This window comes from Gossypium raimondii, chromosome 3 (assembly GCF_025698545.1).
Source record: "Gossypium raimondii isolate GPD5lz chromosome 3, ASM2569854v1, whole genome shotgun sequence".
Lineage (NCBI taxonomy): Eukaryota > Viridiplantae > Streptophyta > Magnoliopsida > Malvales > Malvaceae > Gossypium > Gossypium raimondii.
In genome coordinates, this window is record NC_068567.1 from 48,858,232 (window position 1) to 48,884,432 (window position 26,201).

Genomic DNA, 26,201 nt, shown 5'->3' on the forward strand with positions numbered 1-26,201 from the left:
TATGAAATTAAATAATAGAAATTTGTAATTGATAAGTTAAAATTGTTATAATTTGTACATGATTTGGAATATTTGTTTAAATTGTGTAATAAATTTTTGAAGAATTAGTGAGAATAATTAAAATTAAATTTTAAGGCTATGAAATAAGTCCGGATGGTGAATATATGTATAAATTTTTATATCGAACACAAAATTAAAATTCAAAGGTTGAAATTAAGTGTAATAATGGTAAATTAAGAGTCTAAATACTATGAAAAGTTCTGAATTTTTTTGTAATGTGACTTCCTTTATCCGAATCTTTTATGGGATCGGATGGGGATGTTACACTCCCTTTCCCTCTTTCCATCTTCTCCCTTGTCCCTCTCGGCTTTGGCTCTTCCTTAATGGTAGAGTTAAACAACATCGATTTTTGCTTTTTTTTCTTAAAAAAAATACACGTGGAACTTCTGTTTGGAATTTAAGCAGAAAGAGATGGTTGAATCCAAAGAACAACATGAAGAATTGACGAATTTAGATCCATCTGTCAAGGTAAACTCAATTTAGTTTAACATAATTCTCATAGTTTTAAAGCTTTTAGCATATTTCTATGAACTTTTTTGGGGTTTTCTTTTAATCTTTAGCAAATTTGAAAACTGAGGGCACGTTTGGTTCGCTGTAATGGAATAGAGGTGTAATGGAATAGAGGCGTAATAGTAACTCAATTGTTTGGTTGAATGGAATGGAATAGAACTGTAATAGTATTCTTGTGTTTGGTTGAATGGAATGATGCTGTAATAGCATAAGGAAAAAAACTAAAATGACTAGAATAGCCTTAGCAGAATTTTTTTTAGGTAGATGATTATTGTTATTGTTATTAAATTTTAATAAGATTATTAATATAAATAATAAATGATTTAATCATATTTTAACATAATTATTATTAAATATAATTTAATAAAATTCTTAATATTAAATATTCTTATATGAATTTACTAAAATCATAATATATAATACTATAAAATATAATTTAAAATAATTATTATTAAATATAATTTAATAAAATATATAATTTAATAAAATTCTTAATATTAAATATTCTTATATGAATTTACTAAAATCATAATATATAATACTATAAAATATAATTTAAAATAATTAGTATTAAATATAATTTAATAAAAATATATAATTTAATAAAATTCTTAATATTAAATATTCTTATATGAATTTACTAAAATCATAATATATAATACTATAAAATATAATTTAAAATAATTATTATTAAATATAATTTAATAAAATATATAATTTAATAAAATTCAATATAATTATTCTTATATGAATTTACTAAAATCATAATATATAATACTAAAATATAATTTAAAATAATCTACTTTATTATTTTTAAATTGCAATACATATTTAATGTGCTAAAATATCATTAGTGAAACAAAAATTTAATTATTCTACAATAAAAAATATTAACAGTAATAAATAACTTGAGAATTATATTTTGCATAAACATAATATTCATATATTAACAAAAGGTTACATGAAATTCTATCTCATAATCCATATGTTATACAGTTTTTCAACACCAAAAAGTTAGAACATTATAATGACATACCATTCCAAATGTTACAAACTTTATTCGGGTCAATTCACTAATCAACAATGATTCATATGATTAGAACACCGATGAAGTGAACTAAAAAAATAATTGTTGATGCTATTCTCTCTGGTACGGTTCAACAAGAAAGGGCTTGAAAGTCAATAGCAATCCAATAAATTGAATCACGATTAGCGCAAAGAAAACCATTTGATCACCTGTTTTCAAAATCCAAAAATCAAAGAAATGTCTTGTATTAAATACCCACATGTATATATAGTAAATCGATCCGAGCCTATTTTGAAGCTGTATTATTAGGATTCAACTACAAACCTAGAAGAAAAGAGGCAACTTGTCGCTCTTGTGCCCAAGAAAATCTACATTTTCATGAACGAAAAAAGGTTGATAAGACCCTTATTGAGTCAAAAGAAAATAGTAGTTCTGGTATATAAATTGGCCTTGCTAAATTTAAGATTGAATTAATCTTTGGTTTTGTCTCTCTAAACAAGGAGTATAAAAAAGGTTGCGGCTTGAGGTTAAGGGAAGATGTTGCACATTCTAGGAATCGAACACTAAATCTACTGTATTACTTTTTAAGGGTGACCACATGCATCAACTTGACCTAGTTCAGGTTCTATAGATTTCATTTTAACAATATAATCAACCATAATAAGAAGCCCTCGCATTTGGCCCTTCAAGACCTTTGAAATTTAAGAATTAATTAAGTTCAGCGTTTTATCAACAATGTAAACTAAGACCTCTCCATCAAAATCTCGAATATGTCGACGATATTGTGGCACAAAAGCATTGTCAGTTTGTAAAAATTGAAAGTGCTGAACTGTGCAGATTTTGCTGCTCGAATAGACTAGTGTGATTCATATATAAAAAGCTAAAATACATACAGAAAATGGAAAGAAAAAAGATACTTACAGCGCTCCTCCTCCTGCTGGACCAAATGCTTTGAAAATAGACATTGCAGTTATTGAAATGGCATTAGCAGCCCCTCTCTGACTTTGAGGCTGAAACAAGAAAAAGAATAAACAAACAATGTTGAAACCAGAGATAGGAATGATAATTCATGTATATACAATCAAAGTCAATTAATACAATTGTTTTTCTCAGTGTTTCTATGTATTTGGAGGGTTGTATGTCAACCCCCATGTCTGAAAAGAAAAATGAAGGGTTCAACATAGATTTAACATGAAATATTTCACAAAATATGGGCAGAAAACATTACCACTGCATTGTTCAGCAATATGAATAATCCAGTAACAAGTGAAACCTACACGATACCAATGAATTTTCCCCATAAATCAGACGGTTTCAACCGAAAAGAACAAAGAAAGAAAAACAGTTTAAAAGAAACGTGTCTGATTCATTTCAGTGTATTCATAGGATTCAGAACCTGGAGTTCATAACCAGAAATTTCTCCATGTATTTGTAGATTTAGATTCACTTACAGATAGAGTGTTTCTTAATATGGCTGCACAATTTATCACCAAATGTAGGACTACCCCTGAAAGCATTGCTATATGGGGGAAACATGACAACAATGGAATTGATATTACCTAAAGATTACAAAAAAGTAGCATCAACTAGCTATTTTACTAAAAAAAAAATCCATCACATAAAATGGTGATGTGGAATTTTAACCAATACTGATCCGCCATAAGTCAAGTCAAATATTTTCTAACATTGATCCAAGAAGTGAGGATTTACTATTGGTCAATGAAGTTACAGGTCAGCATTTTATTTAACAACATCAGTCAATTTGGTTTAATTTACTTGATGAAAACAAAATATAATAATTTGTTTATAAATTTTATTTTTCTCTTTAGGTGCCAAATGGTTAAAAATTAAAAGGTGTATCTATAGATTAACCCAAAGAAAAGAAGGGTTTTTTACAATAATATTATAAAAAAAATAAAAAATAACCAAAATATTATAACTTTTTTTATTTACCAAAATATTATAATTATTTTTATTATTTACCAAAATATATAAAAACAAAAAAACCGCAAAAAGTCAAGACCGAAATGACAGAGCTGATCAAATAATGGCATTGGCGGCACCAAAGGTGCCAAAACCATTGGCGGCACCAATGGTGCCAAAGCCATTGGCGGCACCAATGGAGCCATACAGATTAGCGGCACTACTCGTGTTATAAACACGACCTCTGTCCAGCTGAAAGGAGAAAAATCAGAAGAAAAAAAAGAAGAAAAATAGGTGTTGCGGAAAAGAAGAGAAAAAGAGAGAAAGAGAAGAGAAAAAGAATGTATTTTTTAAAAAATAATTGATTATATTGTTGTTATTGTTTTGTATATTTTGTAATATTTTTGTTTTAGGTTAGTTATTAAGATTAATAAAACTCAAATTGATAGTTTTAGTTATTATTATTATTGTTGTTGTTGTTGTTGTTGTTGTTGTTGTTGTTGTTGTTGTTGTTAGTATTAAGATGTTATTGATGTATTAAGATGTAACTTAGTAGTATTATTGTTAGTAAAAAACTAGTATTATTATTATTGTTAGTTATTATTTTATTTACCAATATAAACTAGTTAGTAAAAACTAGTATTATTATTATAGTTAGTTAGTTATTATTTTAGTAAAACCCTAATTAATAATTTTAGTGTGTATTATTTTGAGTATAAAATTATTAATATTATTATTGTGTTAGTTATTAGGATTAGTAATTTATTTACTTGTTCAAGAATTTTATGAGATTTTTTTTTTTTACAGATTAAATATTGAAGATGGATGCTAAGTTTCTTGTATGCGTTTATTTCGATGGAGTCATCTTGACAACAAGTGTTGGATGTGTATTTGAATGTCGACAACAAATAGCAATGAGATTTAATAGAAATGTATCGTTCGATGAAATGAAAGCAAGGAGTAATGCAAAAATTCTTAAACGTTGTGGGAGAAGGATATCAAAAATTTTCTACAAGTTTCCAGTTTCGACAAATTCGGTCAAATTCGTCGAAATGGAACTTGTAGACGACGAAGACGTGGAGACAATGGTCGATTTCTACTGTGGGAATGTGAGTGAGAAGAATGCACCGATTCACTTATTTGCTGAGTTAGTCGGTATGGAGCAAAATGAAGATGTTAATGCATCTGATGAAGAAGACGGGGCTGAAGAACCATGGATGGTAGCTCCAATATCATACGTTGATAGTGAATCAACTATGGGTGGGATCGGTATCGACCTGAATATTACACCCGATGTTGATATGGTTGGTGGTGAAGAAGAAGGTGCTGGCGAAGAAGAAGGTGGTGGCGGTCATTGGGATGAAGAGGTCGATAGTGACGGTGATCCCGATGTAGACGATGTACCTGATGATATTGATGATGAAGGTATTAACGCTTCTTCGGTCGGGGAGCAGATGCGGTGTATTTTGATACACAATAATTCTGGGCCACACATGTCGTTCATAGACCCCGACGCAGCGTATGTAGCTGAGTTCCCGGAGTACCCTGAAATAGTTCATCCTCGCAGGCTGGCTGTAACATCTGATGAGGAGTTATTCATAGGCCAGAGATTCAGCTGTAAAGAAGAGTGCGTATATGCCATTAAATGGTACAGCATGAATATATCGGTGGATTATAAAGTCTCCGTGTCTACTCTGACAATATATGTTGGGGAGTGTTGGAAGGCAGCGGAAGGCTGCAATTGGTGGGTACGAGCTGCATTCATTAGAAGTTCTCAGATGTGGAAGATACGAAAATTTGTTGGTCCTCATACATGCACATCAACACGTATGACAGAAGATCATAGAAAACTTGATTCGAAAACTATTTGTACGTGTATCATGCCAATGGTGAAGGATATGCCGACCATTAAATTTTCAGTACTGATTGCCGAAATGCAAGCACTATTCCAGTATCGAGTCTCATATCGAAAGGCATGGATAGCTAAACAGATGGCGATGAGTAACTATATGGGGATTACGATTCGTCGTATAACGAGCTTCAAAGTTGGATAGCTGCTATGCGAGAGTACGTACTGAGGACTGTGATTGAGTTGCAGACAAGGCCATATTACGGCCCGGATGACCAGTTACAGCCGGCAAAAAAGATTTTCCATCGGATGTTCTGGATGTTCGATCCATGTGTGCGGGCATTTCCCCACTGCAAGCCACTTGTGCAGGTGGATGGGACCTGGCTGTATGGAAAATATACACAGATCCTACTTCTTACAGTTGCTCAAGACGGTAACAGAAACGTACTCCCGATAGTATTTGCTATTGTAGATAAAGAGAATATGGAGTCTTGGGAATTCTTCCTCACAAATCTGCAGAGGTATGTTATTAGGAACGATAACATTTGCATCATCTCCGATAGAGGGAAGGGTTTAATTACAGCTATTAGGCGTTCCGGTGTGCCGTGAAGATCCGTTTACTGCATTCGTCACATTGCGTCTAACTTCCATAAAGATTATAAGAATGCAGACTGGAAGAGACAAGTCGTGGCAATGGGTAAATGATAACCTTATCTTTTCAATATAAGTTGTAATGTTTGATGTTATCGACTTACTAGAACTTATTTTTCCTTAATACGTATGCATCATACGAGTTAGAGCCACATATTTTCCGGCAAAGAATGATCCGACTTGAGAGTGACATGGTGGGGCAGACAAACACATCTTTCAGACAATGGTTGGGCACAATAGAGCCGTGGCAGTGGGCTCAAAGTTTTGACGAGGGCTTTCGTTATGGCCAAATGACCACAAACTTAGTGGAAGGGATCAACGCTGTCTTGTTGAAAACACTTCATCTTCCGATTGCATCGGTATTTTCTGCTACATTCTACAGGCTGGCTACTTTGATGCCAAGAATGGGTCAGCAGCAAGTCGACCAGATTCAGGCGGGACATGTGTTTATCGAACATGTCAGGGATGCAATGGTCGTAAACCATCGGTTGGCGAGGTCAATGAACGTGGAAATATATTCACGACGACTGGAAACGTTTCGAGTTACTGAGACCATCAGTCGTCGACCTGGTATACCAACTAGGTCATACGGAGTTGATCTCCGGAATAGACGGTGCGAGTGCATGAGGTTCGAAACACTTCATTATCCCTGTGCGCATGTCGTGGCAGCGTGTGCTAAAGTCAACCTTGATGCTGAACAATATGTCGATGATGTGTACACGTTGGAGCGCACATTGCGTGTCTAGGAGAATGAGTTCCCCGTCCTGCCTGACCTATCTACGTGGGAGGTGCCGCCGATGACTTTTGAGCTTCTCCCAGACAGAGGGCTACAGAGGAATCTAAGGGGTCGTCCGCAGTCAAGCAGAATCCGTAATGAGATGGACATTAGGGAGAAATCAGACGGAAAGCGTTGTGGAATATGCAGGTTAATTAGTTATAGTCGGAGTAAATGCCCTAACCGAAACTTTCATGTTGGACAGTCGTCCGGATCGGGTCGGAATTGACCCAATGCTGTAAAATTTTTATGCATATTGTTATAAAAAGTATAATTGATTTGAAATAATTTTTATTATTCGGCTTATGCTTACGCTTAAATTGTATCCAATTTGTATTCAAATTAAGTTATAAAATACCATGTGCGCATTTGGAATGCTTAAAATTATATCGAAAATTGAGGCATTCATAATTGGATTCAGCTTTAATGCCAAGAATAAATAAAATAATTTCTATTTATACAAAAAAATTCAGAAGTAAGAAAAAATTAAATTAGAAATATTAAATTTATACAAAAAGTGCATTAAACCCCTAAAATTGATGGTTCGATGGTGTTGTCCTGGGGGTATACCTATGCGGAGGTCGACGATCACGTCCTGGGCGACGACCAACATCATCATCTGGTGCAGGTGGGGGTGTGGCGTACATAGAGGAAAAGTCTTGTGGCTCGTTCGCTGCCGACGAACTTGAACCAGAATGAGTCTCATGATGCTGCGGATACGGGTCGGACGGGCCGGGCATACCGTACTGCAGCGGGTAGGATCCAAACAGTTCATACTCGTAGGCGTATTCGCCCTCTGTGAAGCTCAGAAAATAGTTACCGACCGCCAAATCCGGACGATAGCCATGTGAATCTACATTTGACTGTGACTGTTTGGGATCTGGCTAGGGCTCCTGCTCGAGATTTGTTGGTTGCGGAGGATAATATGCCATCGGATCCGGATCCACCGGGCTCCCTGCGTCCGATCCCCCAACTTGCTGTACGTGCGGGGGGATTGCAGTCGATTGGCCTCTAAGTAAATATGGCTTCCCGCAACCATAATACCATTGTATATACTCTAATGATGGTTGCGGGTCGGTAGCCATAACCATCTGAGGTACTCGACGCAATCTATCATTCCACAGTGCCACAAATTTCCGGTGCTGAATTCCCCAATTCAATTGAAATCTTCCTCTCTTTGTCATGCCGTGAACTTCCTCCAACTGGCACGGCGGATCCGGGATAGGTTGGATGCATCCAAATTGCCGTAACACCCGGTCTCCGTGATACCACATGACTACGTTGAAATTGATAATTTGTGCGTTAGTGCACCATATGTGGGAATCAACGTATGCAGACAATGGTACAACATTTGTAATTTTCGGCCTCCGATATGGCATCCATATAAACTGCATGATTAATAACATTGTAACAAGTTAGAGCCATAACATGTGAGTAAGATATAGAAATAGAATAGATGTCATGAATATTAGAATAGCAGGTTACCCCTTCCCGGGCATGTTGTTCAATCATGAGGCGGTATATTCGGACATCATACGACTTCCCGATGCCTGGACGAACAGTCTACCTACAAAAAATAATATAGGGTTTAGGGTTGGTAACATTAGTCAATATATTATGACTACAAATAATGACAATTTATATTTTATCACCTGAGTGGCAGTGGATACAGATACGGTTGGTGACTAACGAATGCCAAAAACGGCAGCCGATAAAGTGTCTAGGACTGCAGCAGTATGAGGCATCCACCGATGTCGCGCACATCCGGCTTTGTTGCCCGACAAAGCTCTCGGTATAGCATTGCTAGGACGGCGGAACCCCAGCTATACGACCTAGCAGTGGACAAATCAGCTAGCAGGGGCAAGTACATCAAATGCACACTGTCGCCGTTTGCATCAGGCATGAGTACTACCCCTACCATATGCATGATGTACGCTCGAGCAACGCACATCAACTCACCTTCAGTGGCGGTCGCTGATAATTGTCCAATTTTGGCTTTCAGCCATGTAAATTTTATGCCGAAAAATATGACTCACCGTCCCGTGGCGAGTCTCTTAGGAGCTGATAACAAAGTGCAGCCGGATCGGTAAATGAAGATACTCCCGTTACGGGACTCCCGTCAATTGGGAGCCCAAGCTGCAATGCAACATCCTCCAAGGTAACCGTGCACTCCCCGCAAGGAAAATGGAAAGTGTGGGTCTCCAGGCGCCACCGCTCCACTAGCGCAGATAATAAATCAAAGCGCAAGTCGGAGGACCGGATCAATGCTACTGACCCAAATTCGGCTAGCTCCAAGTACGACATCAATCGTGCATCCGGAGCTTTCTTTAAAACACTCACACGGCCCCTTAATAATCGGAACGAGTCCTGATAGTGTTAAATTACAGAAAAAATATTACGATAACATAATTTATTTGTATATACTGCGTATATCCTTTTTAAATAAATAGAACTCGTGATTAACAAATAAAAAATCATACCTCGTTATTAGCCGCATCAGATATGTGTTCATCGTTTCTAATCAATCGAGCCATTGCGATGCCTGCAAGTTGAAAAAAATTTAGTAAAAAAATCTTACTTCGACCATTTATTCGTATTTTTTTCTCTGCATTTTATTCCTTTAAAAAATATCATAATTTCTAATTTTATAATTTTACATTATTTCAGTGCATAATGTTTGAAATTTATTAATTTAGTGTGTTATTTAAATTAATTTGGTGTAAGAAAATAACCCTTACCCCCGCCCTTTGCTCAGTATTATTTTCTCGATTTTATTACTTTAAATAAAAATATATTATTCTCGTATTTTATTATTTTATATTATTTCAGTACATTTTCTTTGAAATATTTTGTATTAATTATTTCTGAATTTTAAAAAAGTTAGTAATACACTCTTACTTCCGCCATTTGTTCGTATTTTTCTCCGCATTTTATTATTTTAAAAATCTCATAAACTTAGTCTTTTATAATTTTACATTATTTCAGTTGCATAATGTTTGAAATTTATTAATTTAGTGTGTTGAAGGGGAATAAAAGAAAATAATAAATAAGGAGGGATTAAAAGGCAATTAGCCACATATTAGTGCCGCCTTTTTATTCCTCTCCATTGGTGCTGATTTTTTATTCCCCTCCATCACCCTATTTTTTTTCCTCTATTATTTTGGTAAATAAAAAAATTGTTTATAATATTTTGGTATTTTTTATTTTTTGTAATATTTTGGTAAAAACTCGAAAAAACCTTTTCCCTACCCTTTGCTCGTATTATTATTTTCTCGATTTTTATTACTTTAAATTAAAATATGTTATTTTCAGTATTTTATTATTTTATATTATTTCAGTACATTTTGTTTCAATTATTTGTATTAATTATTTCTGAATTTTTAAAAATTTACTAATACACTCTTACTTGACCATTTGTTCGTATTTTTTATCCGCATTTTATTATTTTAAAAATATCGTAATTTTTAATTTTATAATTTTACATTATTTCAATTCATTATGTTTGAAATTTATTACATGTACATTTTTCGCATTTTTTCGCATTTTATTATTTTCGTGAATATACAATTTCCGTTTTTTCTTTTCATATTTTATGTTTTCTTAAACATATTTCTTTATCATTTTACTTTTAATGCTATTTTCCTAAAATAACTAATTTCAACTTCCTAAGTAAATTTCAAAAAAAATCCTAATCAACATCAATGTACATACCATTAATTTTTTCATTCTAAATATATTTCATAAAATATATATGCTAAATAAAATAATAAAATACGTATAATGTACATAACATAAATTTTAACACACAAATATTACAAAAAATTAAATTTATAAAAAAATTACCTTTTTTTTTCCTTCCTTCCCTCTTCTTCTTCTTTTTTTTTTCTCTTCTCCTTTCCTTTTCTTTCCTTCTTTTTCTTTCTTTCCTCTCCTTCCTTTCTTTCTTTCCTCTCCTTCCTTTCTTTCTTTCCCTCTCCTTCTCCCCTCCACCACCGACCCCCCTATTATGGCATTGGTGCCGCCAATGGTTTTGGCACCATTGGTGCCACCAATGGCTTTGGCACCTTTGGTGCCGCCAAGTATTGGCCTGATCAGGCTCCTGTCATTTTCGGTGCAGCTTTTTGCAGTTTTTATTTTTTTGATATATTTTGGTAAATAATAAAAATAATTATAATATTTTGGTAAATAAAAAAGTTATAATATTTTGGTTATTTTTTATTTTTTTATAATATTATTATAAAAAACCTGAAAAGAAGTATAGGAATACAGTGATGTGGAGGTAAGAATTTACAGCTGAAAGGCGTGTAACCATGAGAGGCCCAAGGCGTCTCTAAACTGGTGGATACAACAGCAGTTGAAACAGTAAAAGACCAAATCCTGGAAATGACGGAAAGCATGCTATTAGACTAACGCTTTCTGAAAAGAAAAATTCAAATAGGACATTATTGCAACATTGAAAGTTATGGATATACCAGAGATAGCAAGAACTTCACCAACATCTTGGGATGAAAAACTTAATCCTCCATATTTTTTATCACTAACTGCCCAAAGTGAAAAATATCTGCAAATATCTGCAAAGTGAAAACATCAACTTAACAAAAACCAAAACATGAACCAAAACAATAGAGATAATCCATAAACAGAAACGGAGGAAAAACACACTAATCATGTTGTCTTCAAAGCGTGAGAGTCTTGTTTTAGTTTCAGACTCGAAAGGCAAAGATGAGCACGTTCACTGTATTTCCCTCTATATTAAAATCACATTCTGCAGATTTACCAGCAAACACTCACTCACTCTCATAGCAAAACACAACAAGGAAAACAATAGAATCAGACAAACATGCAATAGAATAAACAAATAATAGAACATGATGAATGAAAAAATTTTCATCTGTTCAATCGAACGTGCAATACAAAGAAAAGCCAAATGGAAAACGCTAGAAACGAATCAAAATTAGGAGAACAAAAACAAATACTCCAGATTTGAGCATAAGCAAAAGCAAAACAAAATCAAAATCAAAATCGATTTAACAGAAAAGAAAAGAAAAGAAAAATAGGGAAAAATTTGGAAGAAGAAGCAGAAATCTGGAGAAAAGAAAAGAAATGTGAGAAGAAAAGAAGCGTACCGTACCAGAAGAAGAAGTAGAAATCTGGAAGGGAAAAAATTGGGAAACGTCGGGAGAGGATGAGGGCAGAAAACGGAAAATAAAATTGGGAATTGGTGGGGAATCCCTAATCGCCGCTTCAAACTCAGAATAGCTATTACAACCAATATCAGTAATAGACACGAAAGGCAATAGAGGTGTAATACGATTACACCCAACCAAATGTCTATTTGGTGGTGGGCCCAGGGAATAGGGGGAATGCATACTGATTCCCCCCAACCAAACAAGCTTTGAATTTGCTTTCTGGTTTAACTTAGTTTTCATTTTTTTTCTTTTAACAAATAGGAAGTCCATAAATAGTCAAGAAAAAGAAGTGGATTGAACAGTGAGGCAAGCACAGTGTAACATAGTTAAGGATCCCATTGCTCCAAGATAGAGTGTTGGATTATGAAAAACCAAAGCTGAAGGGACGGCGGAGAAGATGAATGGGGGGAAGTGGGGGGACGGAGTGGTGGAGGATTTTTTTTATTAATATTAATATAAATTTTAAATTTATTATTATATTTTTGAAAAACATTTTTTTATATATTTAAAATATGGGTAAACTATTAAAATAGTTACTTTTGTTTAACTCAAGTTATATTTTAATTACTTACATTTGAAATATTACATTTTAGTCACTTACGTTAATATGTTGTAACATTTTAGTAATTGAGTCGTTAATTGTTGTTAGAATAAACTACCAAAATAGTCATTTTATTTGTCTCAAGTTATATTTTAGTCACTTATGTTTGAAATGTTAATGTTTTAGTCACTGAACCCTTAATTATTGTTAGCAATGTAACAGTAAATTTACGTGACACCTTAAACCATTATTTCAAACGAAAATTTTAGATTGAATTATACAATTAGACTTATATTTTTTCATTTTGTCTTAGCCCGGTATATGTCGCTGCTAAAACATAACTCACAAAAAATCAAATATAGTTCATGATTTGTCTCATTCTTCTTCTTCTTCAACGACAAGAACAATGGTTGCAGCAGCAACAACCAAGTTGTCGACGAGATCCCTTCTCTTTTTTCCCATTCTACTAATACGACGACGGAGAATAAAACAACGATGGTGCTTCCTAAACGGTCTCAATCCGTGGACTAGAACCAAATCCCCAAATTCCTTCATGGTACTTGTCTCCTTCTCCTTCTTCAACGACAACAACAATGGCGGCAACAGCAACAACCAAGTTGCCGATGACGGTGTTTCCTAAATGGTCTCAATCAGTGGACGAAACCAAATCCCCAAGTTCCCCTTTTGTTTTGGTTGTTTGTTTATGGTAGAATTAGGCTAAGAAATTGAAGGATAATTAGCTTTGTTTAGGCATTAAAAAATTAAATATTTGAATTAGATCTTTTTTTTCCCCTTTTGTTTTGGTTTTGTACAATTTTTTTATGCTTGATATTCTCAATTGCACCTATTGGTGGCTCTCCACTTAAAGACTTCATGGGTCCTGGAGCCTTTAAGTCGTCGTCACTTGGCAGCACTAGTGATGCTGTCGAGGCATCCAGAACAGCAAAACCAGGTGAAATTGTTTCTACTGCTAATAGGATTGCAACTATGAAATTGTTTACTGTGCACCATCGACACAGACGTTTGAAGAGAGGTGATGGAGAGGAGTGTTCTGGTGGTGCCTGATTGGAGCTCCAACAACTGTAGACGGTGATGGCTAGGATTCATTCAGGGAAGAAGAAAAAATAAAAGAAAAGAAATTGGGATGAAGGAAAATAGGGAAAAAGAAGGGAAAATGGGAAGAAAGTAGAAATAGTGTGGGTTTGGATGGGCGATTAGGTGCGGTGCAGTGCGTTTAGCTTACTTTTTGTCTCACGCTACAGTATCTAATCTCACCGCCATCGCTATTTTTACACTAACCGCGGGTAAACGCACCGCCCATCCAAAACCACCCATAGTTTTTAAAATAACTTTATTGATTTTTAATATATTTTTAAAAAAAATATACAATCGTGAGCCCTCATCCCAATATATATTTTAGCAGCGATAGCTTTTCTCATTCTCCCCCTCTTGTTGTTCTTTCTCTTCTTCTACGATGACTTTCTTCTCGATTCCGGCGTCGACGTCGCCCCATCAGCTTACTGGTGCCGGTGTCGACTTCCACCAGAAGCAGAAGATAATGGAAAATAAAGAAAAAGAAAAATATAAAAAAATTACTCAAAACGAAAAAAATATAGGGACCAATTGTATAATTTAACCTAAAGTTTTTATTTGAAATGATGATTTAGCGTGCCATATCAGCTTACTGTTATATCGTTAACGGTAATTAACGGCTCAGTGACTAAAATGTTACAACACAATAATGTAAGTGACTAAAACATAACATTTCAAATACAAGTGATTAAAATGCAACCTGAGGCAAACAAAAGTGACTATTTTGGTAGTTTACCCATTGTCGTTAACGGTGTGACGATAAACTAACATGGCACATTAAATCATTATTTCAAACAAAAATTTTAGGTTAAATTATACAATTGGTCTTTATATTTTTTTTATTGAGAAATTTAATTTTTTTTCCTTTTATGTTTTTTTAACTTTCCTTTTTTTCTTTATTTTCCATTCTCTTTTACTTCTCCCTCTGTTTTCCTCCCTTCTCCATCTCTTTTAACATAATTTTTCTATGTTTTCCATTTGTTAGAACTTTTTTATGTTTATGAAAAAAAAGAAAAAGCGAAAGCTGAAACCAAAATAAAACTTGCTTCGTATATTCTCACCCCACAATTACAAACTCTCATCATCCATCATCACTTTAATGAACCAATTTGGATCTCTTAATGACCTAGTCTACAAGCTTGCCTCACTTAAAGACCTCACCAGTCGTGACTTATGACAGTTCATTCTCAACAAAGTTTCCCGAGCTCGTTCCCCTAACCTCCTAACCAACCTCCATAACCACCTTATCTATCTTACCTACAACATTCCCGTCCTCTCGAAACTACATGGTTTCATAGATTCTACAAACGAGCTTATACTCTCAATGACTAAAATGACAACCATACGAAACTTACCATCAACTTTACCCAAACTAGTTTGGTTCCATGCTCTCTTTAGTTCATCCATTTTTGGTTTTCAATCAAGCTTGCTTGGGATCCAAGAATGTTTAGATCAATTTTATCGTTTGCTTAATTTATTCATTAAAAAAATAAAAGAAAAGGAAATGAATAATCTACACGATTCTGTAGAAGTTTGGAAATGGAAAAAATTATTTTGAATACAAAGAATCCAATCTATATTTAGATTTGATTAATGATATGTTTTTATATTGATTAGTTAGATTCAATTTTTGTTTTAAATTTAGGATATATGCAAATCTCGATTTGATTAAGAATGATTGATATTCAGTTTTGAGTGAAATTCAATTTAGGAATCATGTGAAAGAAACAAGGACTTGATTTATTTGGTGGGCAAAGATTATGCTTTTGCAATGAAGAATATGAGAAGAGAGAAAATAAAGGGAACAAAGAAAAGGAAAATAAAGAAATAAAAATAAATAAATTGTTTAAAAAATAAAAAAAAGTATAAGGACTAATTTTAACAAATGAAAAACATAGAAAAACTTCGTTAAAAGAAATGGAGAAAGGAGGAAGACAGAGGGAGAAGGAGAAGAAAATGGAAAATAAAGAAAAAAAGAAAAGAAAAGTTCAAAGAACATAAAAGAAGAAAAATAAATTACTCAAAATGAAAAAAATATAAGGACAATTGTATAATTTAACCTAAAATTTTCATTTGAAATGATGATTTAACGTGTCACGTTAGCTTACCATTACATTGTTAACGACTATTAACGATCAGTGACTAAAATGTTACAACACGATAACATAAGTGACTAAAACGTAATATTTCAAACATAAGTGACTAAAATGTAACCTGAGGTAAACAAAAGTGACTATTTTGGTAGCTTACCCTTAAAATATTTATGTATTTTAAACCCATTTTAACTGCCATGTCGAATTGTCATTTGCAAGGTAACAAATCTTAACAGCAAAGTGGCAATTTCGTAATAAATGATAACATAAGTGACTAAAATGTAACATTTCAAACATAAGTGACTAAAATGTAACCTGAGGCAAACAAAAGTGACTATTTTGGTAGTTGACCCTTAAATTAAAACCTTTTTTTTTTGGATTTTTCATGTCAATTTATATTGTTTATGTTTGGGGCTTGTAGTTGTCTCTCTCAATAATGTCATTTTCAAAGTTTGAATCTCATTCTTCTATTGGAAGTGCAATGACCCTTGGCATTGCACCCAATATTTATTGGTCTCAATTAAAAGCATTGCTGTCCAAAACATTAAAGTACAAAGGAAAGGTCAAATATACATTTTGGTACTTGAGCTTGGTTTCAAGGTTTAAATTAGCACCTAAGGTTTTTGGGTCCAATTAGGTACTTGAACTTGGCTTTAAAATTCAAATTGGTACCTAAAGTTTATTTTGGTCTAATTAGGTGATTGGACTTAGCTTGTTGGTTTAAATTGGTACTTGAACTTGACTTTTTGGTCCAAATTAGTAGTAAATGACTTATTTGAAACAATTTGAACTATGAAGCCAAGTTCAAGTACTAATTTGAACCAAAAGTTAAGTTCAGATATCAAATTAGACCAAAAAAGACTTTAAGTATCAAATTGAACCTTGAAGGTTCAGGTACCAAAATGTATATTCACCCTAAAAGAAAATCATAACCACTCTGGGTTGGGTGCAAATGCAATGGGTTCGTAATCTGAACTCCTAAACACCAAAAGATTGATTTGGGCTAACCCAAAGAAACCTGCAGAAAAAACACTATTGAAAAACTCAGCATTTTGCAAACCGAACCAACTGTCATTAAAGAACTCGAGTCCTCGTGTTTTTCCCACTTTGCTTCAGGTTCAGCTGCTTCTTGTTCATGGGGGTTTCAGGGTTTATCAAGGGCTTTAACCTCCTCCATAGAACCAAACCCAGAATCAGATTACACCCTTATGGTTATATTCAAAGGAGAGACTTCTCAGACACCAAAATTCTCAACAGCAATGACTCTCTTCTTCCTGTTCTGATCGTTGGTGCAGGGCCTGTTGGCCTCGTTCTCTCTGTCCTTCTCACCAAATTTGGTATCTTCTTTAACCTAAAAGTTTCTTTCTTTTTTCATTATAAACCAAAGTAAATAGAGCACATTTTCAACTTTTATGAGGTTCATTTACATGGAACTTGTCTAATTGTTTATAGTGCTTTTATACGTTAATTCACCTTTTCCATTTGTTAATCGATTTTTAGGTCGATCAATGCAACTCATTATGAATTTTTTTTTCCTTTTAATATGTTTAAAGTATGTAGCTAGTGACTAGTGATGCCTTGTAGGGATAAAATGCACGGTTTTGGAGAAAAACAAGGGGTTTTCAAAGCACCCACAAGCTCATTTTATCAATAATCGAACTATGGAGGTTGGTTTTATTTCTCTATGGAAGATTTGAGTGTAATATGTTTAGTGGAGGTATATTGAGCTTAATAGTAACTGTTCATTGTTAGGTGTTTCGGAAATTGGATGGATTAGCAGAGGAGATTCAAAGGTCACAACCACCTGTAGATTTATGGAGAAAATTCATATATTGTACTTCACTAACTGGCTCTATCCTAGGTTCAGTGGACCATATGCATCCTCAAGGTTCGATTCGATTGACTCCATAGTTTTTATATATTGTAGGCTTGCTAGTTGCTGATTCCAGCTCAGCTCCATTAGTTTTAACACTTTTTCTTAAATTTCATGCATGTTTTATTACTATTTTAATGGAATAGTTGTCTAAAGACTATTCTGCATCCATTGTCAGATTTTGAAAAAATTGTTAGTCCAATCTCTGTTGCACACTTCTCGCAATACAAGTTAACTAGGTTACTTGTTAAACTGTTGGAGAATCTTGGTTTCGGTATTCACACGTTAGAAGGTCCTGACAGCCTTGATCATGAGCCACTCAGGGGAGGGGAAATCTTGATGGGGTATGAGTGTGTCTCCTTTGACACAACTGATGAATGTGTTACTGCAACTGTTTCCTTTTCCAAGGAAGGTAAGTTGTTGACAAGAAAAATTCAATCTAAAATTCTTATTGGCGCTGATGGTGCTGGAAGTATGGTACGGAAGCTCGTTGGAATAGATTTGAAAGGCGAAAAAGACTTGCAAAAGCTTGTGAGTGTTCATTTCTGGAGCAAAGACCTTGGAAGATACCTGCTTAATGAGAGGCCTGGGATGCTATTCTTCATTTTCAACACCGAAGTTATTGGGGTTCTTGTTGCTCATGATCTTACTCAAGGGGAATTTGTATTACAGGTATTATAGGATTTAGGAAATATTCAGTATCTCTGTTACTTTAAAATGCACTATATACTGAATATGTTTTATTGATCATCATCTTGCAGATCCCGTTCTATCCTCCTCAACAGAACCTGGAAGATTTCAGCCCAGAGGTATTTCTTTTCACCTTAGATTTGGAGAATACCAGTTGAATGAAGAATAGCTTACATTTAAGGGGCACTGGCTAGTTCCGCCAATTTAGGTCATTGGGACTGGAAATGTAATAAGCTATAGAAAACTAAAAAGTAATGTATCTCGTTGTAGTATAATTTTCTCTGGTAGTTATCACTTATCAGGTGATTTAGGCCTTATGGGATATGCTTACATGGACATCTTGATTAAATTAAGTGCATGGCTGACTTGATAAGATACAATGCGTAAATAACAGCCACTTCACAAACTTTGATAGCAATTTCTTTGAAGTTTGCAACTTTTTGTAGATATGCAAGAAGTTAATACTCAAATTGGTTGGTCAAGAGCTTTCAGATATAGATGTGATTGACATTAAGCCATGGGTGATGCATGCTGAAGTTGCTGACAGATTTGTTTGTGGCAATAATCAAATAATGCTCTGTGGAGATGCTGCCCACCGTTTCCCTCCTGCTGGTGGTTTTGGTGAGTAGCACTCATTTATGCTGACCAGAAAAATCTGCATATCTATCATTCAGGATTGGCATTTTTTCTCACCTGCAGCTGGCTACTCTATAACATTGATTATGAAATAATCTCTCTCTTTTTCCTGGTTGAATGGAGGGAGTAAACAGAAAGAACCTGTTAAGGTGATGGCTTTTAGTGTAGCACAATCTCCGCGTGTTATAAAATAGTTGTATCACAAATAATACTTATTAGGTTTGGTAAAGTGATGTCCCCTTGCATGCTAGTTATGGCATGGAAAGAACTATTTATAGGATTTCAACATGGACTCTGCAGGGATGAATACAGGAATCCAGGATGCTCATAACCTGGCTTGGAAAATTGCTTCTCTACTGAACGGTGTTGCACCAACTTCCATACTTGCCACATATGAAACAGAACGTAAGCCGGTATTGCTTCAGCCTTCTTAGCTTTTCTTCTCATTTTATTTTATTTGCAAGTTCATTGATCATTGACTTCCATGTTTATTGCATTGTCAGATTGCTGTTTTCAATACAGCTCTTAGTGTTCAGAACTTCAGAGCAGCAATGGCAGTTCCTGCAACTCTTGGTCTTGATCCAACTGTTGCAAATTCCGGTAAATTAATGTAGCTATTGCGCTGAAAATCCAATTGTTTATCTTGAGCCGTTGCATATCTTTTGAGGGTAGATATTTCGGTGTCAGCTCACCAGTAATCATTGTTCTTTTTGCTTGTGATGCAGTTCATCAAGTTATTAATAAGGGGTTTGGTTATATTTTACCATCTGACATGCAGAAGGCCATTTTGGATGGAATTTTCTCAATTGGCCGTTCACAACTTTCAGAGTTTATTTTAAATGAAAATAACCCACTTGGGTCATCAAGGCTTGCTAAACTAAGGCATATTTTTGAAGAAGGAAAGAGCCTTCAACTCCAATTTCCTGCTGAGGATCTTGGATTTAGGTATCAATATTGTTTTATAAAATTAATTGAAACTTACAACTATCATAGTAGATGGAATTAAACAATTTCTGAGATTTTTATTACCATATTAATCTTTTAAAGAATGGGTATAGTGTCTCTCTTAATCCATGCATGGGTGTCAGATACCTTGAAGGAGCACTTGTTCCAGATGGTGACGATGTTGTGCCTGCTCCAGAGTTGCCAACTGGTCGTAGAAGGGATTATGTTCCCTGTGCAGATCCAGGGTCAAGGCTACCCCATATGAATGTTAAGGTTTTATCAAATTTTCCAAGTGAGGTATATATTCTCACTATGCTCATTTTGGTTTTTGCCTTTTCTTGTTTTCTTCTTTTGCTTATATTTGCTTGTTAAGTTGGAGTTGCTTATTGTGATCTTATCTTGACACTGAGACATAACACAAAGCCCATCTCTCCATCATCCATATAGAAGTATTCTATAAAATCCTATACAAAATTCTCGTAAGTCAAATTTGCATATGAAAATAAATAGAAACTTCCATTATGTTTACACTTTTAAATAAAGTAGTAATGTTCAATACTAGAGTAGATTCTAAGTTCATCTGAGGGCTCCTGCATTCTAGATTTTTGAGCTCAGGTTATTTGTACAAGTACAGGAAGGAATGAACAGCCACATTCAGTAAATATACACACACATCAGATCAAGCCTCATTTCAGGGTATCATATAAAATCATCCGATAACATTAATCGATCAATAAGACATGTATGCTAACTGTTAAAGAATAATTATTATCTCAGTAGGGAATTTCATAAGTTCTTAAATCATTGGAAAACATGTGTAATTCTTCAAATATCATATCAAGCAAATCATGTATTCAGTATTTGGTCTTTAAAACTCATAAATCTTCATAACTTCTAGCTACTATCACTGTTATAACCCGTGGCCAGAGCTATAGCAACAATATCATTCTCATTATTACTACTGACTATTATAATCCCTTAGAGGAGTTTGTGATAGGGAGTCTTTTGTTATTGTTTAAAGGTCAATATAGAAGAGTAGAATTGATCCCTAAGAACAGGGATAATTACACTAAAAGTAGTTCTGTCTTCTATGGTTTTGCTAATGGGTTATCGTAGTTAGCACATGACCTTGGTAATTCACCACAAAAGATGAAGCTTTATGAGTTGTAAAGAATCTATGATTTGCTTGGTATGATAAATTGTTGGTGAATAATCCATGTTTTTCATTGATTTATGAACTTCGAAGCATGATTGCTGGATGATTTCAAAGCATGCTGCAATTTTGTTTTTAGCTAATTGGCTTAAAATTATTGCAGGAAACCATTTCTACACTAGATCTTGTATCTGAAAACAAAGTCGAGTTCCTTCTTATTATAGCACCAATGGAGGAGTCTTATAATCTTGCTCAAGCTGCCTTTAAGGTTGCCGAGGAATATAAAGTTTCGACCAAGGTATGCGTACTATGGCCAGCTGATACTGTTACCAGAGTTCAGCCTGGGAGCAAAGCAAAATTAGCACCTTGGAAGAATTACATAGATGTTATAGAGGTCAAAAGGTCATTGGATTCATCGTCATGGTGGAGTACTTGTCACATGACGGAGCAAGGGGCCATTCTAGTCAGGCCAGACGAGCACATTGCTTGGCGTTCAAAGTCAAGAGCTGTTGGGGATCTTTATTCAAAGATGAAAATAGTTTTTTCTACTGTTTTAGGTTTCGAGTCAATGAACAGTTGAAGACTCCAAGACTTGGAATACCGGTCAGTTGTATTGCTTCATGAAAATAAAATACCTCAGCTAGAATATTCTTTATTATTTATAGGGTTTAGAGCTTATTTTGCTTGTGGCAACTCTAATGTAATAGTGCTGCAATGGATCTACCCTTTGCTTCATCTGTTTTAATATTATGAGGGTACCTGCAGGTACATTTCCTTAAGAAAATCAAAGCTCAATCACACTTGAGTATCAGTCGAGTCCAGCATTGGAATACTTGAATTCAGTTTTGCTTGAACTCGAATTCAAATGTTTTTCAAGCTGAACTTGAGTAGCTTGCAAGTAAAATAATCTCATTTCCATCATTAAAACTGTTGAAAGCTTCTGATTTTCATTTCCCACTGCCATTGCTCATCATTTACGACTGAACCACAGGTCCCAAATTAACAAATAAGTTGATGTTCCAGTAAAATAACCACGCTAAAAATTGGTCAAGAATGAAAAAGGCTAGTGCTAGAACCCTAGAACTGATAGAGATATACGGCAGAAACAATTTACATTTGATCAGATTTAGCAAGTCCCAGGGTTTCCATTTACATGTAACAAGCTATCATCATTAGACCACACAAATCATTTAAAAGTTGCAACTGCTACTGGTTAAATGAATTAAAACTCCTAAGTAACAACATGCTTTTATAAGCACCTGAAAGCTTAGCATTCAAATCCGAGAAATCACCCTTTGGGGGAAAAGGTCAGGGGAGTTGAAGTTTCGCTTGTGTGGCAGTCCAAATTCAAACATCAACGCAATTGCCAAATGATATCTATAACATGCACGCGCATCAACTTTTATCTAGCATCCAGGAAAATAAAATAGCCAACAAAAGATGTAACAATACCAAGCAATCCACCAGCAGCAACCTGGAATGGGAATGGAAGGTTGAAATTGTAAGTAGCTATCCTTGTAGATAATTCTTACATTATGAACAACTATATCGGATGATATTTCTCGTAGCGCCTGATGTTATTAGAAGCATATACTGGAGATTATTGCTGTTTAGCATCCACATGTAGATCAGTATGTTAAAACATAACCCAGATTTTATAGCAATTACGACCTTTGAAACATCCATTGTTCCGAAAGAAAACATAATAAGTCAGGGATTATAACATCTCGATAATTTGAAGTTATTGCGAGGATCAAGTAATTATTGCCAATAATCTGCTAAGCAAGTGTACCTGGGGAGGGGTGTGACCAAGAAGTTCCCGTAATGGTCTGCTCTCAGCCAGAGGATGCTCAGCAGGCAATTCGTATACAATTTGATTCAGGACCTGAAGAACATATAATTTTGGCAATGATACATGAAGGAAATCAAGTTTAAACCAAGCGATTATGCATCTAAATTTTGTAAAGAGAGAATGCAATATACAACTAGAGCTTCCGTAATATCCTAATTACTCGAAAAAGATAGCTAGAGGCATGGCGGAAACTTGAGTTTTGGAGAAGAGATGGAATGAGAATATAAATAGAAAACACCAGCAATAGAATCAAACCTCTGCCTGCCGTCCAGCATGTAATCTCACACCAGTTGCATCATACATTACCTGCAAATCGATCCACCACATCAAAATTCAATCTATGATGTAGGCAGTACAGTGCTACGAGAAACCTACTCATATGATTGTAACTCATAATGCATTTTGCTCAGGTATCAGAAATCGATATTAGAAGAGAACCTAGCTTAGCACTAGCAGGGATGAAGAAAGCAATATCTTAAAATCATGTCAGACTACACAATTTGATATTTATACAAAGAGTATGAGCCAACCATAAAACAAGAAACAAAAGAACATACGATGCAGGCTAAGATTAATGCGGTCGCAAATAATGCTCCTCCAAAACCTTCTTGGAACCCAATAGCTGTAGCAAGAGCAGTGACTGTAGAAGAATGGGATGAAGGCATCCCTCCAGATCCCACTAGTTGCTTGAGATCCCATTGTTTTTCCTTGTACCTGCAAAACTTTAAAGCTTTAACATTTGTACCACAAAACTAATTATAAAGTGTACAGAATAACAGGTGCGAATAGCAAAGCAAAAACGGCCACAATATTAATCAGCTCCACAAGCTTGCCACCCCCAAGTCTATGTAATCTATCAATTTTCTGCATAAGTAGCCAAAATGGTTCTTTGTACAAAGTTTTTCTTCCCTATTTCATAACAAAATGCTACCAAATGAGTGATGAAAAGAACGTAAAAGAAAGCATTAAAACTAAAAAAAAATTCTATCATTACAAAATAGGAATTGCATCAAGCAAGAGCAGACCAGAATCACAGCTTGAAAAATCAAAGAAACCCCAATCGAAGATATATATATAAATGCCTGAAAATATAGCTGAATTTTGGGTGTATTCCTGAACCAGATCAAATCAATGAAACACCCCAAGATCTATATATAAAAAAAATAATGTCGACATTGGCATATTTGGTAGTTGAAATCAATTAGTTATTATCTACAATTACATAAGCCAGATATAAGAACCAAATCAAAATATGAAGTAAACAAATATGAAGACCCTTTATTCCATCAAAACAACAATTATCCAATTTAAAAACTCCTTCAAAGATTGTCAAATATTGGAATAGAAAAGGTGGAGAAAGAAAGAAACCCATTAAAGAAACAAACAAAGATCTAAGATTCATTGAAGCCAAAACAACTGTGTGCAAAAATATATATAATCAATAGAGAGAGGGGGGGTACCAGGAGGTGAAGAACTTGATGGTTTGGGCAATAACAAAGGCAATAAAAGCAGAAATAAGAGGGTAATTGGTAAGAATGGAGGACCAGGAGGAAGACATTGGGAAAGACAACAGCTGTTATTTCATTCAAATTTTAATTGTTGGTTTGATTTGTTTAATGGAGATTCTTTCCTTGTTATCAAGGGAGGGGGGCAATATTGAAATCTTATTGATGAAACAAAACAAAACCAAACCAATAATTAAATTCAGAAAAAAAAGGAAGAAATGGGGAAAAATCAAAGGTGGGATGTTGGGAAGGGAATATGTATAGGAGGAATGAAGAAAGAGCGGATTAGGTGGCGACTTTGATGAATCCTTTTGAAAGCAGGAAAGAGAAAGAGGGGTTTGCTTGAATTGAATGGAAGGCGAAATGTGGGAAATAATGGCATGTTTTTGCAGTGGGTTTTCAATGTCAACAAACAACTAACGGTCTTTGCCATCTCCAAGGTTCCAACTGAATATGCCACTTCTTGTTCCTAATCATCTCTGGAATATACCCCCTCCAATCCATTACTCCATCCACCTCAAGTTTTTACCAATTTGGGTCAAACTAATCTCGCGGAATAGTCTTAACCATTCTACACTCTTTCAAATCATTACCGTCCATATCTCAATTATATGAACACTTCCTTATTCTATTTCACCAAAAAAACATCTCAATTATATTTGTGGGTTAAAATTTTAGTATACATTTTTAATAAAATTTTATCTCCCACACTTATAAAGGTTTTTATACTCCATCAAAGATTAAGGATATGACATATTTTATTATGCATAATAAAATAAATAAAAACTAAATATGTAAATAAATGTTAAATTTTAAAAAAAACTGTTAAAATTGTAAATTTAATCATTATCATTTTAATATAGTATTATAAAATTATATATTTATATGTATGAGCACTATTGTATTATTTGTTTCAAACTAATTTAATTATAATAACACATTAAATAGGCATGATATTAAAAATAAAGGGTAAGCTACCTAGTTGGTTACCCAATCTTTAAAGCGTTTTCATTTTGGTCACCCAAAATAAAATTCATGCAATTTGGTCAGCCAACTTAACTAAACATTAATCTCTAACCGCAGTTAACTGTACATTATTTGTACTTTCATTTTGGTCACCTAAAAAAAATCTTTTTTAAGTATTGATTCGGGTAAAAAATTTCAAAGATTAAAGGGAAAAAAGGGTAGAAATTAAAACAATACACAAAAGTTATCAAATTGTACTTGTTTATCCCGGTGCCAAAATTCTAAATTTGAGTTTTGAAATATAAATTTTAAATATTAATATTCAAAATTATAGTAGCAAATCGGCTAACATTATCAATAGATAAAAAAAGGTCAATAATTGATTTAATTTATTTTGATGTTTTCAAATTATTTTACAAAATTATCAATGAAAATTATTGTATTTAATACTTGTCTACAAAACTCAATTTTCTTTTGACTATATATCTTGAATCTTCCATGCTAAGCTAAAAGTAAAAAAATCATAGCAATTATTTAATTTTATCTCCCATTCTAAACAAAACTCATATTTTTTCCATCACTTATTTACCCAAACGAAGAACAAGCAACTAATTTAATTAATTAAAAGTAGATTTCCTTTATTTTTAGCTTAGCATCAAGATTATATAATCAAAAGAAATTTAAGTTTTATATTTTCATCACTTAAAGATAATTTATTTGAGTTGATTTCGTAAGGTAGTCCAGAAAAATAAAATAAAATTATAAAATTTAAAAGGATGTTAAATTAATTAATTTTAACATCATAGTAACAAATTGGTTGACATTATCAATGGGTAAAAACATTTTAACAATTTATTCAATTTATTTTGAT

At 34.0% G+C, this 26,201-nt stretch overlaps 3 protein-coding genes across 6 annotated transcripts; 1 reads left to right on the forward strand and 2 right to left on the reverse strand.

Moving 5' to 3' along the window:
* Window positions 1–1,467: 1,467 nt before the first annotated feature.
* On the reverse strand, window positions 1,468–12,044 carry LOC105794534 (probable peptide/nitrate transporter At3g43790). Of its 4 annotated transcripts, none has more exons than XM_052628452.1 (8): window positions 11,927–12,044; window positions 11,268–11,366; window positions 11,087–11,172; window positions 3,049–3,156; window positions 2,826–2,870; window positions 2,519–2,607; window positions 1,922–1,965; window positions 1,468–1,806 (listed from the first exon to the last, which is right to left on the reverse strand). In XM_052628452.1, the coding sequence occupies exons 3-8, from the start codon at window positions 11,105–11,107 to the stop codon at window positions 1,709–1,711; spliced, it is 405 nt and encodes a 134-aa protein (XP_052484412.1). In that variant the 5' UTR covers window positions 11,108–11,172; window positions 11,268–11,366; window positions 11,927–12,044; the 3' UTR covers window positions 1,468–1,708. The 4 variants fall into 4 exon arrangements, with proteins under 4 accessions (XP_052484412.1, XP_052484411.1, XP_052484413.1 ...); XM_052628451.1 differs by having other exon boundaries at window positions 11,922–12,044; XM_052628453.1 differs by lacking the exon at window positions 2,826–2,870 and having other exon boundaries at window positions 11,922–12,044.
* A 4,685-nt stretch (window positions 12,045–16,729) lies between these two features.
* On the forward strand, window positions 16,730–21,742 carry LOC105794533 (uncharacterized). The gene is made up of 11 exons (XM_012623746.2): window positions 16,730–17,047; window positions 17,295–17,377; window positions 17,463–17,598; window positions 17,762–18,255; window positions 18,345–18,392; window positions 18,720–18,894; window positions 19,210–19,322; window positions 19,413–19,509; window positions 19,635–19,854; window positions 19,998–20,151; window positions 21,171–21,742. Exons 1-11 carry the CDS (start codon window positions 16,846–16,848, stop codon window positions 21,585–21,587), a joined length of 2,139 nt encoding a protein of 712 aa, XP_012479200.1. The 5' UTR covers window positions 16,730–16,845; the 3' UTR covers window positions 21,588–21,742.
* A 360-nt stretch (window positions 21,743–22,102) lies between these two features.
* LOC105794535 (uncharacterized) lies at window positions 22,103–24,895 on the reverse strand. Its single transcript, XM_012623749.2, has 5 exons — window positions 24,320–24,895; window positions 23,417–23,573; window positions 23,115–23,165; window positions 22,800–22,892; window positions 22,103–22,481 (listed from the first exon to the last, which is right to left on the reverse strand). The coding sequence occupies exons 1-5, from the start codon at window positions 24,415–24,417 to the stop codon at window positions 22,410–22,412; spliced, it is 471 nt and encodes a 156-aa protein (XP_012479203.1). The 5' UTR covers window positions 24,418–24,895; the 3' UTR covers window positions 22,103–22,409.
* Window positions 24,896–26,201: the final 1,306 nt, after the last annotated feature.